Raw genomic sequence first — 14,322 nt, 5'->3', positions numbered from 1 at the left:
AATAGCGCCTCTCAACCTTAGCAGCCGCGGTGGCTCAGTGGTTATGGTGCTCGGCTGGTGACCCGAAAGACACGGGTTCGATCCCGGCCGCGGCGGTTGAATTTCTATGGGGGCGAAACTCTAGAGGTCAGTGTACTGTGCGATGTCAGTGCAGATTAAAGAACCCCAAGGTGGTCGAAATTTCCGGAGCCCTTCACTGCGGCGTCTCTCACAGCCTCAGTCGCTTTGGGACGTTAAACCCCATAAACCAAACCAAGCCTCTCAACCTTCACGACACCGTCCGGACAGAACATGTCAACCCAGAAATGGAATTAAAAGGCGGCACTGCTGTGAGCAGCGCTAACCGGAAAGTCCGGCATCCGGTAACACTATAATCGCTAAAGTGAACACGGTAATGATATGCTATAATTCTGTATTGAAATAGTAAGTAACCGCCGGCCAAACCCGCGTCGATGGCCAAAGAGGGCAATCATTGCCTACGCGTTCGCCGGCTCGGCAAAGCATCCCGAGTAGAAGAAGCGCGGTGCGCGTGAGAAAGAGGCATTGTCAAAAGCGAAGTTAGTGGCCATGGTCGCGGATCAACTAACAGCAGCGATTACATAATTCTGAAATCCTTGCTGGCCATGCCAGTCACGTGGTATGCATAACCTGCCCAGTCGTCTCCATCTTTTGCGCCGCTACCATGTGCAGGCATTGTCATATAGCGGACAGTGCAACGGATTCATTCTGCGCCACACGCGCTGCGCTACATCGTCGCTGCATCAGCCCAGGAACGACAGAAGAAGCTCGAAAACACGCGTGACCAGATGCTTGCAGACTTCTGGCAACACTTCGTTGATCCATAGGCGACCGGATGTTTCCTCGGATAACTACGTTCCTGCGGACCACAAAACCGCAGAAGCGCCTGCTCTGACGGAGACGTTGCACACCAAGTGCGAGCTCTCCCTACTGCCAGGAATCTCATTTATGTGGCCGACCTGCCAACCGTTGCCACGCACAGTTCATCCATGATTAGTTATACCCCATCCCTGAATTTGATAGTTGGCAGCAAGGTCTCGACGAGAATTAATTGACCGCCCTAGATAGCCTGGAAAGAGCCTCGACAGGCTCTGCTTACAAGCAGGCACGCATAACGCAGCTTTATAAGAAATAATTGCCACTTTTAGCGGCCTTAGTATTTTTGGCTGTTGTACGAAGAATCCACTTGCTACGAACATCAGATATAACGAATAGAACCCGCATGACCGTCAGGTTCGTTATAAGTGGACCCGACTGTAGTTTCAAGTGGCCACAAAAACCATTTTCACCCCTCAGACATGGACCTTACATATTAGGACGTACCTTCGCGTCAAAGGGGCGTTTGTGCCGTGGTCAGTGCATTTCTACCTGTGCGAGCAACAAGAAACAATTTCAGCAATAAAATCATATTTTTGTCGTCATGCTGTATACTTTGAGGACATACTTAAGCAGTCTCTTAAAAAACCCGTTGACATCATACATTTCACTATAACATTTATGTCTGCGATGAAAAACTCCGGAATTCCGTGCGAACACTTCGTGTTCATAGGACACAGAACCGCCGTGATCCACGAGGTCACTGTTCAGACAACAGTGCACTTTAACGCAGGAGGAATATGCTGCGCAAGTTCAACCTCCTGACTGCATGGTTCCCCTTTCATGACGTGTGCACCGTCTGGAATTTTCATGTGCGGGCGGAGGCAGGGAGTTATGGTGGCTTGAGGCCTTATGCAGAGATCACTGAATTCGACGCGGTCAAGTAAGGCATGAGGAGGGTCAGAGAGGTTCCAAATATTCCATGTAACAACCATAAAAAGAAGTCTACAAGATAGCCGAATAGCCTAAAGCATCTGTAAACAGAGTTTTCTGTTGCGCCGCCATACGAATCCCGCTCGGAGTCAGAGGTTAGACTATGCATACTCTTTTAGTTGTTCTTTTTACTGCGTTAGCAGTATAGCCTGCTTTCCCAAAAATAACCTCGCTGCGTGCGTGCAGCCTCCATCCTTGATGCCCACTCCGGTGGGTGCACATCAGGGCATTCATTGGTAAAAATGCACCTTCAAAAACTTTCACCTATCTCCCCACCCCCTCCACCCACCTGTACCCGATATAGCCGAGGCAGATTGTTATGAAGGCTCAACGTATTCAGTCGCCCAAGCGTTCTACGATAAAAACGCTAACAATCATAAGCCTGTCGTGTCAGACACTAAGAACGGGAAATATGACTGCGTAAAGTAGATATAAGTCGCCAGGCAGAGAATTCAAGATCGAGCAGTGCGAGAACAGCGGATGGAGCCGCGCGCTGGCGATTGGCAGCAATATTTTCTTAGAAGCAGAGTGATTTCAGTGAATCGGCATAACGAAATCACTTCATCGCAGTTACATTTTATCGCAGTAGCATCTTTCTGATCGTAATCACTATCTCATGCCAGCAAGCGCATGTATTTCCGCACTGCCCTTTTGTGTAATCGGTATTTGATTTTTTTCTTATTAGTACATCTCCACCGTTGCCAAGAACCCGCCTTTCGTTGCTTATTTCCGTCACGCAAACAAGAATATGCGGATGCCCCCCCCCCCAAAAAAAAAGAAGCTGTACCAATTTACACATCCTTCTTTTGGTAATACTAGTAGTAATATCTCGGGTTTTACATGTCGAGTAGACATTGGGGCTATATGACAGACGGTGTAGTGGAGGGCTCCATATTAACGGAGACCAGCTGGGGATTTTCGACGTGCGACAGAGCAAGCTCGTTTTTGTATTTTTGGAATCAGCAGCCGAGCTGCACAGCCATTGAGCCATTTTTTTTTCTTTATTGCCCTACAGGCCCATCGTGAGGGGTTTTATTTAGAACTTGCTGTCTAAGACAATGAGCGCCTACAAAAGTAAATGTTGCACTACCCACTTCGGTAGCTCAGTGGTTAGGGCACTCGGTTACTTATACGGCGTACCCTGGTTCGAACTCGGCCCCGGTGGCCACGTTCCGATGGAGGCGAAACGTAAAAGCCACCGTGTGCTGCGCGATGTCAGTGCACGTTAAAGGGCTACTGCGCCACTTTTTGAGAATCTCGCGATACTCAAGGTTTCAAATCTATATAGGCTGTAGGTAAAGCATGCTAAGTTTTTTGCACTGCCATTCAAAATAGTGACTTAATCGACGATTAAACTTTGCACTTCTCCTCAAAGCAACAAAGGAGTGCGGGGAAGTTCAGTGTGATGTCACAGAAGGTATGATTTCAAATTACTGCTGCCGTCAGCCACGCCCTGTCATGCTTCGTTGGACGCGTCCAAACAATGTTTCGGCGGGCTTTGACTTCGATGGCGTTGGTTTTTTTCCTTCAAAGCAGGCGTTTATGCGTTGGAAATGTACGAATACTTTCGATGACGTCATCATGCGTCCCCCACTTAGCGTTGTGCGCTGCGGAGAAGCTTGAAGGCCGTCGCATTTTTAATTGGTGATTACATCACCGTTTCAAATGCTAGGCCAAAAGGAATTCGCATACTTTACCTGGAAGTTTCATACATTTGAGCCTTTTAAGCTCGTCGATTTCTTAAACCAATGCAGTTGCCCTTTAAGGATCCTCAGCTAGTAGAAATTATTCCGGAGCGCACCCCTACTGCGCCTGTTTCTCTTTTATCTTCCACTCCCACCTTCCTCCCTCTCTTACGGCGCGGTCCAGGTGTCCATCAAGAAGTGAGACAGACTGAGCCATTTCCTTTCCTCAAAAACCACCATCGCAACATTGTTGGGTCCTCGCGTTAATATTTTGTCTATTTGTGCGATATGACGCAAAGACAATGCAGGCATTCTCAATCGGTACTAAAATGACTTTAGACACCCAGTTTTATTGCGTGTTTTCTCCTTTCAAATCACGCCATAGATATTAGAATACATGGATCACTGTGTGATATTCGCCCACGGCCACTAAATAATTTAGAAAATATTTTTTTTTCTGCCATGCTGTTTCGGTTTCATCAACCGAATGATGGCTGTGACGTGAGTTCAACATTAGGTCACGTGAGGCACGGGAAAACTAATACAAACGCTGATACGTTATTTTGGCTCACTGTAGCACTTAAATCAGCAGACTTCGAGACCTATAATTACAACGAACGACGTATCAGCAGTTATATTGCCGTTTTATAGCACCTCCTGCGGCCTAATTTCCACTACACGTCACAGCCATCGTTATGTTGGTGAAACCAAAACAAGGTCAAGAAGAAATTCAAATATAAATTATTTATTATGTGTTGGTGAATACCACGCGGTGCTCCATGTACACCAACGTCTAACGCACAGTTTGAAAGAAGAAAGCACGCAAGCAAAAGTTTGGTGTCTATAGTACATTATTGAGTTAGAGCAGTCCTAACATTTTGATTAAAGATTTACGCAAATATGTAAAAGGGAGGAGTAATAACTCAAGATTTCATATAAACCTGACGTACAAGTGTTTAGAATTGGCGGTAGAACATTACAGAAGCGTTAATTAGGCTTCTTCCCAGGCACCAGACCTCCTGTAAGTTTGCTGTCGCATATACTGGGTACCATTTTCGCACTTCCCAGCGCCGACAGCTACGGGTGTGTAAATCTATGCGATAGATCATCTCATTTTGTCGGAAAACAAGACGTATGCCGGGATGCAAAAAAAGTGGGGCTGAACCGGGTCCCGAACCGGTTCGGAACGGTTCCTTTGAATCGTTCCGGTTCGGGTTCAGTTCCAAGATGGCGAAAAAAATATGGGTTCGGTTCGGTTCCGGTTCCGAGCGAAAATTCGGGTTCGGTTCCGGTTTCGGGTTCGGGTTCAGTTCCGGTTCTACACCCTGGTGCAGATCGCAAATACTGGAATTTATCTGCTGGTGATAGGTCCGAATTCTTGTGTATCGATGTTCCAAATAGCTCCCAAAATGGCTGCCAATTCCTTCTTTTGCCGTTGAATTTCAGGAGTTCCAATTTGGGGAGTCTTGTCTTGGCAGTCGTTCCTGTCGTTGTGCTTCGATCTTCGTTTGAGTTAATGCTGCCAACGTTCGTTCCTTCTGTGCTGCGTTTCGCTGCAGACTTCAGCTTGGCTAGAGAAGTCCCGATCTTGTCGCCGTATTCGATCACGGTTGCAAACTCTGCGACGGCTTCCTGTTCGGTGATCAAAGGCTCGATCGCGGCGTCTACATCGTTCAGTTGACGTCGAGTCAATTGTAGACGCTCGATAATAACCTCCAGGTCCTCGGCGTTCGGTGCGGTAGACTTCAGCAATGCTTCTGCCTCAACAACCAGACGCGTTCGCAGGGCCTTCCTCTTCCTCTTCGAGATCTCCATGTCTTTCGAGGAGTCGATCTTGGTGGTCCGTTGATGTTGCAGAATCGTTCTCCCGGGTTTCGGCACCAGAAATTAGTGTAGTAACGGAGTGATCCGTTCGGCGTTTTAATCACTCGCCACCACACGCATTCTTTTTCTACAACACAACAACCACCATTTATTTACATGGAGGAGAAAAGGCGGCACACTACATCACCGACCACGGCAAGTCCAAACAGCACAACACACTCCCTGACAACCGGGCCCCGTATCCGTCCCCACCGCGACCGTCCCGACCCTTTCCCAGAAAGGGCCTATAATCCTCTCCGAGGTCATCGTGCGGGGAGGTTCTGTCGGGATGCACAAATCTTGTTGTCTTGTTGGTGAAGAGTTTGTTCATGCTCCTTATTGCTTAGCATTAAGGTCTTTATTTTTGATTGCCTCATGATTGTATGCTAAACATCATGTGTAAATTTTCTTTGAAGCTATAATCGGTGCTTCGTGAATACTGCTTGCTGTAGAACTGGTGAGAACTTTGAAATTGTAATTCTTGTTAATGTATATTATGTTAGTTTGCTATTATCCACGTTTCTAGTCATATATTTTGAGTAAAACATATTATTTTTCTTTAATACTCTGCATCATCAATTCATCACCGGCTGCCTCGTTGGCGGTTTTGTAGGCCTCTGTCAGGCTGTCAGGAACAGCTTTTTGCCTGTAAACCCGCCAGAATCTTTCTGGAAAATAAATTGAATTGAATTACAGAGGAAAGCAACATATGGTTGAATAGCAGCTCGTGCTTCTTGGAGCTTATGCTTATCAATGTATGACTGAACTTTTAACTTAAACTCTCAGCGATCTGTAATACATCTTCCTAATTAGTCTCCTTTGCTTATTGCTGCGTGTATTCTTCATGAGTAATAAACGCTCTTACGAGTAGGCGACTTCTGCTTGTCCCCTCTGGCCGGAACTCGCTGTAGTCTTTAACGTGCACTGACATCGCGCAGCACACGGGCCTCTAGATTTCCGCCTTCATCGAAATTCAGCCGCCGCGGCCGGGATCGAACCCGCATCTTTCGAGTCAGCAGCCGAGCGCCGTAACCACTCAGCCACCGCGGCGGGGCATGTGTGTCTTCTGCAGCACATTCTAAACAAGACGGAAATAAAATCTCACTCGAGGACTTTCCAGCTCATCAAGTGAATTTATTCGCATAACATCTCCGAGCATTATGTGCTCGTGCAACCACTGCAGAACACAGCGTAACTCGAAGCCTTGTGTAACAAGGGACGTCTTGGGATAGTGCTGCTGCGCGCACATATGGGCTATTTGATTCATGCGTCTTCATCACATGTAGTGCACATACAACGTAGATTATTTTTCCCTTAGTTTCAAGCATGGTCACCTATTTTGTGCTGGCTATAGTCTAACGAGTGTGGCCGACATAATATGGGAAGTCTTTGTCTTTCAATGCAGTGGTTGTTTAATATCTTCAATTGGCAAAGTAATGCATTGAGCACAAATGCATATTGGTGAAAAAACATTTATAATGCTCTCTCAACCAACATAAAGAGCCACTGAACACATATGGAGTGTAGTGCTACGATATCAGTATGTCACTGTAAACACACTGGTACCCCACACTTAAAGTAGAACAATTTTTTTCGGGTAAAATATGCAAGTATGAATGTTAATTGTTGGCTGTCCTCTGCAGATATCCTGTTCCGGCAGCAAAGTGTTCATAATAGTGGCCTGCAGACATTTCATAATTTGAAGGACAAAACTTGCTACTATCTACAAACACAGGATGCACTGCTGCTAACGCAGTTGAAAAATCTAGACCATGCATGTTTGGTGCCGACGGGCCATAAGTAAGCAATAAACCTAAATATGCAGTGTACAGTCATCCTACTAAACCAAATGATAGCCCAGAGTGAAAATATGTATAGAAAAAAAATGTCTGAAAAGGCGTGTATGAATGCATTACTCTACACGAAATTAGGGGGGGGGGGGGCACGTCCTCGACTTTGACAGAATAAATCTAGCTGCCACCTGCAAACACAGGATGCCCCGCTACAAATGCAAGAGACAGGTACCATGTCCATGTATACAGAGAACGGGAACGAATTACCACTGTGATAAAATATGTGAAAGTTTTCAGACATGAGCAAAGCAATAAAGTGCACATGCCTGGTTATATTCACCTTAATTGCTTGAAATGCTGCACAAGACTGTTAAAGAAAGCCAAATGCTTCTTCACTGGCTGGAGTGGTGCAGAGGCTACAGCATCGAGCTGCTTAGCATGAGTTCCAAGTGTTATCGCAGCTGTAGCATTCACATTTCATTGGAGACAAGCAAAAATGCCCATGTGCTGAGAGACAGTGTTAAAGACCCCAGATGGGCGAGAAAAATTGGTGACAGGTGCTTAGTGTGGCATCTCTTATAGCTACAACACAGCTTCAGGACATGACCTCCGCAAAAAAAAAGACTTTACACAACTGCGCATAGATCAAAAGTGTTCCTTGAAAACACAAAATGAACAAGGGAGGCTGTAGCTTCAGGGTTCTTGCCAGCATTTAGACGAGAGGGATTTGTCTTCGCCCACACGAAGACAATGCTCTTGTCGAAACATTGGCATTCATAAGAACCCCCAAGGCTCTTTCCTCCCTTGTTCACTTTGTGATGACCACAGTCATGCCATGCCAGCTGAACAGAATGTACGAGTGTTCTTCAAGCATTCTCCAGCACAACATAAGAAGCACACATGCGAACATTTGAAGAAAGCAATATATCTGTAATGCAATAGCAAAATGTGCAAATTACATAAGATACCCATCTTCAATTTTCAATGAAGTACCTGGATAATTTGAAGACAGACAGATGAATTTATTTGAAAAAGCTTACTATGTAGTCAGCCCGGAGATTTATGCAAAATACAAGTATACAGTTCTTTAACTGAGTAAGCTTCACGAAAATTTTCGATAACCAATTGCTGTCCAGTTTTTACTATGGTGAATGTACTCCTCGAGCTGCCCCTATCAACCATTGCTCAATCAATATCTAGAGCTAGCAAAGCAGGACATTATACGAGGTATGATGCACGTATTTGCATCGCGATGTTCCGTACTGCACTCTCAGCACGCAGATTTCGTACTAATAGCATTCTTAATTCTGCGCTTAAAGACACACTCGGTAGATGAATTCTGCACTTCATTTCGATGTCACGCTTGTCTCTCAATAACAGCGTAAGTATTGCACCACTCGTAAGTCGGAATAGATGCGACGACGCCAAGGGTGCACGGTGTCAGCCCACTTACTTCGACGGAGCTTACTTTTCAACAAAGCGCGCAAGCGAACGTTGCGCAGCACGTTTCGCTTGGCGTAAGCAGATGATTCGATTAAAGGCTCACTCCAGAAACTGAAACGTCGTGCACGCGGCTTGCAGCGTAAAACACCTAACCTGACTTATGACACTCCACTGCCACGCCGCGGCCGTCTCAAAAAATCTCTGCCTCTCCGGTAATCGAGCGTAGAGTAAGCATGAAATGTTTACGGGCATAACGCATTGGTTGTAGATGGTACTAGTCAAAATCTTGAAATGGGTCTAGTGTTCAACACACCACACCACACTCTTCTTGTTGCATCGAAGCGATCGCCTGCAATAGTGCGGGCTTAGGTAGGCAGCCGCGAACCGTGGCGGCCTTGTCGCTTTCGGGAGCGGCCGCATAATCATGGCGTTCTCGGCAGGGACGAGCAGTCTTTTTCTGTGGCGTATCACTCGCGAAGCGATCGCTTTCCGCAAGACGCTTCCTACCTCTCTTTTCATCAGGCTCCATTGCTCGGCTTAAGCAGCCGTGACGGTGGCGGCACTGAAATGCAGGACGATGCAGAAGCGTACGCAGACACTACGACACGCAAGCCTGACAAGAATGTATATGCAGCGCGTTCGAATACTCCGCGAGCGTGTATACATCTCCCTGCCAAAGGGGGAAACGTCATGAGCTGAAGGCTCAGAGGCCGGTCTTTTACATGCGTGAGTGTGGGACCGCAGCGCCATCCTTGGGGACGGCGCGGAAGCAGTTTTTCCGCCCAAAGCCCTTCTCGGCCTGGAGCTCCCCTCTTGCTTTAAGCGGCCCTCTCTCAAAGCCCCTAACAGATCACGTATGAATCTCGTTAAATCTCGTACGGTGCCCGGATGTTCTCATTTCAGTGCCCGGATGTTGGCTCTCGGTCTCAGCGTGACGTCACCACACTGCCGACAAAGGGAGCTAAAAGCATTTCATGCTTAAAACACTCTGACGACGCCGCGAACGCAACTACGCACAACACATTCAAAAGTTCCTCTTTCGAGCGACGCGGCGCTACCCGAGCCGCGCGCGAGAGGAACATTGTGAGGAGAGAGAAAAACGGAGGAGGAGAGATGAGCCAACTTCCGGTTGCGAGGCGGCTTCACAAAAAGTGACGTCAGGTCCTCTCCTTATTTCTTTCCTTCCTGCATGACTGGCGCACAGCCGCGGCTCTGCGGTGCAACGCCGCCGGCCCCCATGATTGAGGTATGGTGGCCACCATAATTGAGGTACACGTAGCAGACGAAGTCCAGCTACGCAAGCAAGTTTTCTTCCGGTGTCACACTGCCGCTTGGAACCCGGGTGCATCGGGGATTTGGCCGGCAGTCGTCGGGCGTGACAGCCGCTCAAAACTACGTCGTAAACGATTGCCACTTTGATTGGGCAGCTGCGCTAATTAGGGCTGCTCGAGCCTGTCAGATGGTCGCGGGTTTAGTTACCCTCGAATCTGGGATTGAAGCTCGGATAGCGGTCAGTGAGAGCAGCGCTTCCGCGAAATAAGAGGCGTCCGGTTTCACCCGGCACCACGGTGTAAGAAGTAGCTACTTCTTACACCGTGCCTGGCACAAACGTGGAGGCTAACGAAGAGGGTTCAGCCTAAGGACAACGCAGCGAGCTATGGCGGCTCTTTTGCATGTAAACAAGAGCTTGACCGCTAAAATTGATAAATATGCCAAGCATTTTAGCGAAAAAGGCGGATAACACGCTTTTTTTCGCGATTTATTGCCGTATCATTGCACCTGGCGGCCGCCTGTGGAAGCTGCGACTAGACGTCATTATACCCGCGCACCCACCGTTCCCGCAGAAGCATGATTGCCATCGCTACTCGCGGCTTTTCCATGTCTGTCGTCTGCTCACGGCGAACACAGATATGTCAAAATGTTAATCGATGCTGTCTACATACCATAACCGTAGGCACGCTTACGTCCGCTAAATGCAGCTGCTTTTTCCGGGCCTTACGCCATTTCTAACATTCTCACTTTTAAAACAGAAGCGCGACGATGTTCAGGCTAGTGGCGCCATCTGGTGGTTAGGAGGGGAAACATTGGTGTCAACAAACCGACACCCCTCTTAGCCTAAAGAGGGCAGAATCGTCACTGTAAATAAAAAATAAAGCAAATTTATTACTCGTAAGTTTTCTTATGGGCGACAGGAGACGAAGCGAAAGACCGGTGACCCATTTATGGCCAGTGAACGCGCTGAAGAAGCCAGTAACAACAACGCAACCAGTCCGAAGCCAGGTTTCATGCATCGAAGGGCGCCGCCATATTTGTCGCCGCGGGAGGGTGCCATGACGTCACGCTCTTCACCTCGCGCTAGCCGGGAGGGCTTGGCGCGCGCTCATGAAACATCGAAAACAAAATCATCCGCTGAAAAACATGCGCAGTGACGACTAGATTTCGGTGTAATCACATTCATAGAATCTATTTTCAGCGTTTTTGTTCAATTTTCAGATTTTACTTCAGTATCCCTTTAAGGAGTGGATGAGGGAACTAACGCGTGTTAACATCTTAGTCGGAATCAAGACGAAGAAATGGGCTTGGGCAGGACATGTAATGCGAATGCAAGAGAAGGCAAGCGTGCAGAAGGCCGCAGAAAGTTAGGTGTGCGGATGAGATTAAGAAGTTTGCTGGGCTAAGGAGGCCGCAGATGGCGAAGGCCAGGTTTAAAGGGAGACGCCTGGCAGAGCCCTATTCCCTGCAGGGGGGGGGGGGGGGTAGTGTAGTCAGGCTGATGATGATGATGCAGAGGCTGTGGCTTTTTAAGCCTACTGTTGGCGAGAGGCACGATCATACTATTCTTACGTTTAAGGGAGCAGCATTGCAGGCAACAGGAGGACGTTCAGCGACCTTTCTTTTGAGTTTCCTCCATGTGGATCCCAAAGGGGAAGCGGTTGGATGTGAAGTATTTTCGTAATCATTAACCTTGTTAAGGCTGTAAAAAGAAAGAGGACCTCTCCCGTTTCAGCCTAGTTAACCCTTTCCTGCTCTAGCTTCAAGCACCCATCCCGATGAAATTTGTGATCTAGCCACATGGTTTTTTGATCCTCACTGCTGTGCGACACCTTTTATTTGAATGCACTCGTTTGCACTCAGGAGCATATTTCCCGTCATTTACGCTTGAGCAGCGTCCTTAGCGTTCCCATGATGCTTGTCTCGCAGGGCTCCGACGCGCCGGCGCTACCGCGGTAACCAAGCGGAAGCAAGAAGAGGACGAGCCTTCAAGCGTGGCACTGTGAAGGGTGACCTGCTGGAAAAGGTCGCGGAGTCCGGTGCAACACCACTGGCACTCCAAAAGATGGGCCGAGCCCTCAGCCGCTACGCTGGTCTAAGCGTCGACCACCGCCAGCCATGCACGAGCCACGAAGGCCGCCTGTGCCAAATCTTCGGCAGCTTGAAAGCTTGGAACAGCTTCCTCTGGATGATCGGGCTGGAACTGCAGGAGAAGTCTGCCTCGGAGCTCTCCCTGGTGACGGCAGGCGACGGCACGCGCCTCACGGAGATGGCCACGGAGAACGAGAAGGTGTTGGTGAGGATGTATGTGTACCATTTGTTAGCCGACCACCAGTGCGTTGTCGAAGCGACCATCAACGACGCAATCCTCGCCGATCATCAAGACATCATTTGCCACGCAATTCGCGACAGCAGAGGGTTGAAGAGGATCACGCTCGCGTTGAAATCCCCCAGGGTACTCTTCTCATGGCGACACCTCGCCGAGGCCATAGCTTCAGTCACGCGCCTGGAATCGCTCTCCTTGCGCGGGAGGATACAAGGCACTCTGGTCGCCAGTCTCGCACCTGTGCTGGCGGGAACTGCTTCGTTGAGATTCTTCTGTGCTGACGACATTTGTGTGGAAAATCCGCCCGTCAACGCCTTAATGGACGGGCTGTTAAAAAACACGAGCATCACGCAGCTGTCACTCACGACGAAAGTTCTTGGCCGTGGCAGCCGGCGCTCTGGCTCAGGCATCCTGGATGTCGGCCTTGGTACATACCTACGGGCCAATATGACCCTGACATCACTGAAGATAACTGCTCCACAAAGTGGCCCGGAGATCGACGTCAGAACACTCTGCCTGGGCCTATCGGAGAACATGGTATTGACTAGGCTAGATGTAGAGCTGTACAGGCTCAGGTCGGACCATGCCACGCCGATTAAGTGCCTTCTGAACAGCAGCAAGTCGCTGAAGTACTTCAGCCTCACCTACCACTATATCGACCGCAGCGGTGCAGTCAGCAACGAACGTAGAGATCCCGTCCATGTTCTGTCCCTTATGCAGTACTGCCCACAGTGCTGCAAAGCCCACTCAGAAGTAACTGATCCCGTGTGGCCATGGATAAACGCACTGCTGACCGACGGTACGGCCCTGCAGGAACTGACATTCTCTATGTGGGGCTTTTGTCTTTTGGAATGCCAAGGATTTCTTCAAGCAATGGCCAAAAACAAGACTCTGCACCAGCTCACCATTAATGATCTGCATCGTAACACCTTGCCGATATGCAGCGCTCTAAGTGGATGTGACGTGCAGAAAAGGGTTGTGGTCAACGGCAAGAGCACCGTCATCTACCCAGAAGACACTCCGTCCAGGAGGGGCCACTTTCAGCCGGTGCCTTTCAGCATCCTCCAAGCCGCCGTTATACAAGTGACCACGACCAGTAACCTCACGGAAATCCATCTGCAAGTTTTCTCGATTCTGTGCGCCAGCGGTGAAACGGATCCAGTATCAACGGACATCGTCCAACTGATAGAACGGGCACGTTGTATCAAGGTCCTCACGCTGAGTATTCAGCGTGAGTGCTGCAACAACTGCTGGAATCTATGCGCACCCGCTATATGCGACGCTGTCTGCGGCAATTCAACCATCAGGAACCTGAGCGTCCATTTCGCGAGGCGAGGTCACTCTGACATGGCACCGTTGGCCAGCCTTCTGCACCGAAGCCGCACCCTGCGCGCGTTCTCATTGAAACCAAAGGGCAGCAACGGTTTCACAAAGTTCGTCTCGGAGCTCTTGAAGCCTGAGTTTGGAAACAACTACTCCCTGCACAGCCTGAACTTTTCTTACGACGGCAGCGAGATGATGAACGAGCGTCTGGCCATACAAGACCTTGTGCACAGGAACCGGATCTTGCTAAAGCGCGCTGCTGGCTACGTCACCGGCACTACTCTCAAGTACACAGCAGAGGCCTTTGAGAAGGTCTCCGAGTCCCCCGCACTGATCGAGGAGCTCGAATCGGTGGCGTTCATCGAGGAGGCTCGAGCAAAGCGACTGGTTGCTGGGAGCGCCCTCCGACTGGCGAACTTCACCGAGTTCATGCGCCTCGCAGGCGTGGTCTCCGATTCGGTGGAGTGCAATCCCAGCGAGGACGGGAAAAAGCAGCTGGCTGACTTGCCCGAGCTCTGCCTCCGTCACATACGGCAGTTCTTGCGCCTGAGCGACGTTATCGAATCACCGGAGTAAGCACAGAGCAGGCCAATCACCATCCATTCAGAACTACCACGCGCAGTTTTTATTTTATGCGAAGCATATTAACGTAGGTTTCGGGCCTTCGCGCGACGCCCGGTGGTGGCCACCATTGACCTTGAAGTGAGATCACATGATGTGACGTCACGTGATGACGTCACACCGGCTGCAGATGGGGCCTCATATTGCGCCGTCGGACGTCGCCCGGCGG

The 14,322-nt window shown here is 49.1% G+C and overlaps 1 protein-coding gene across 1 annotated transcript; it reads left to right on the top strand.

Annotated features, from left to right (window-relative positions):
• Positions 1-1,240: 1,240 nt before the first annotated feature.
• On the top strand, positions 1,241-14,108 carry LOC149325494 (uncharacterized). Its single transcript, XM_089564305.1, has 2 exons — positions 1,241-1,251; positions 11,813-14,108. Exons 1-2 carry the CDS (start codon positions 1,241-1,243, stop codon positions 14,106-14,108), a joined length of 2,307 nt encoding a protein of 768 aa, XP_089420431.1.
• The last annotated feature ends 214 nt before the right edge of the window (positions 14,109-14,322 follow it).

Source organism: Amblyomma mixtum, chromosome 10, assembly GCF_055824585.1.
Source record: "Amblyomma mixtum isolate Tamu chromosome 10, ASM5582458v1, whole genome shotgun sequence".
In the NCBI taxonomy this organism is placed as follows: Eukaryota; Metazoa; Arthropoda; class Arachnida; order Ixodida; family Ixodidae; genus Amblyomma; species Amblyomma mixtum.
This window is presented reverse-complemented; position numbering and strand designations above follow the sequence as displayed.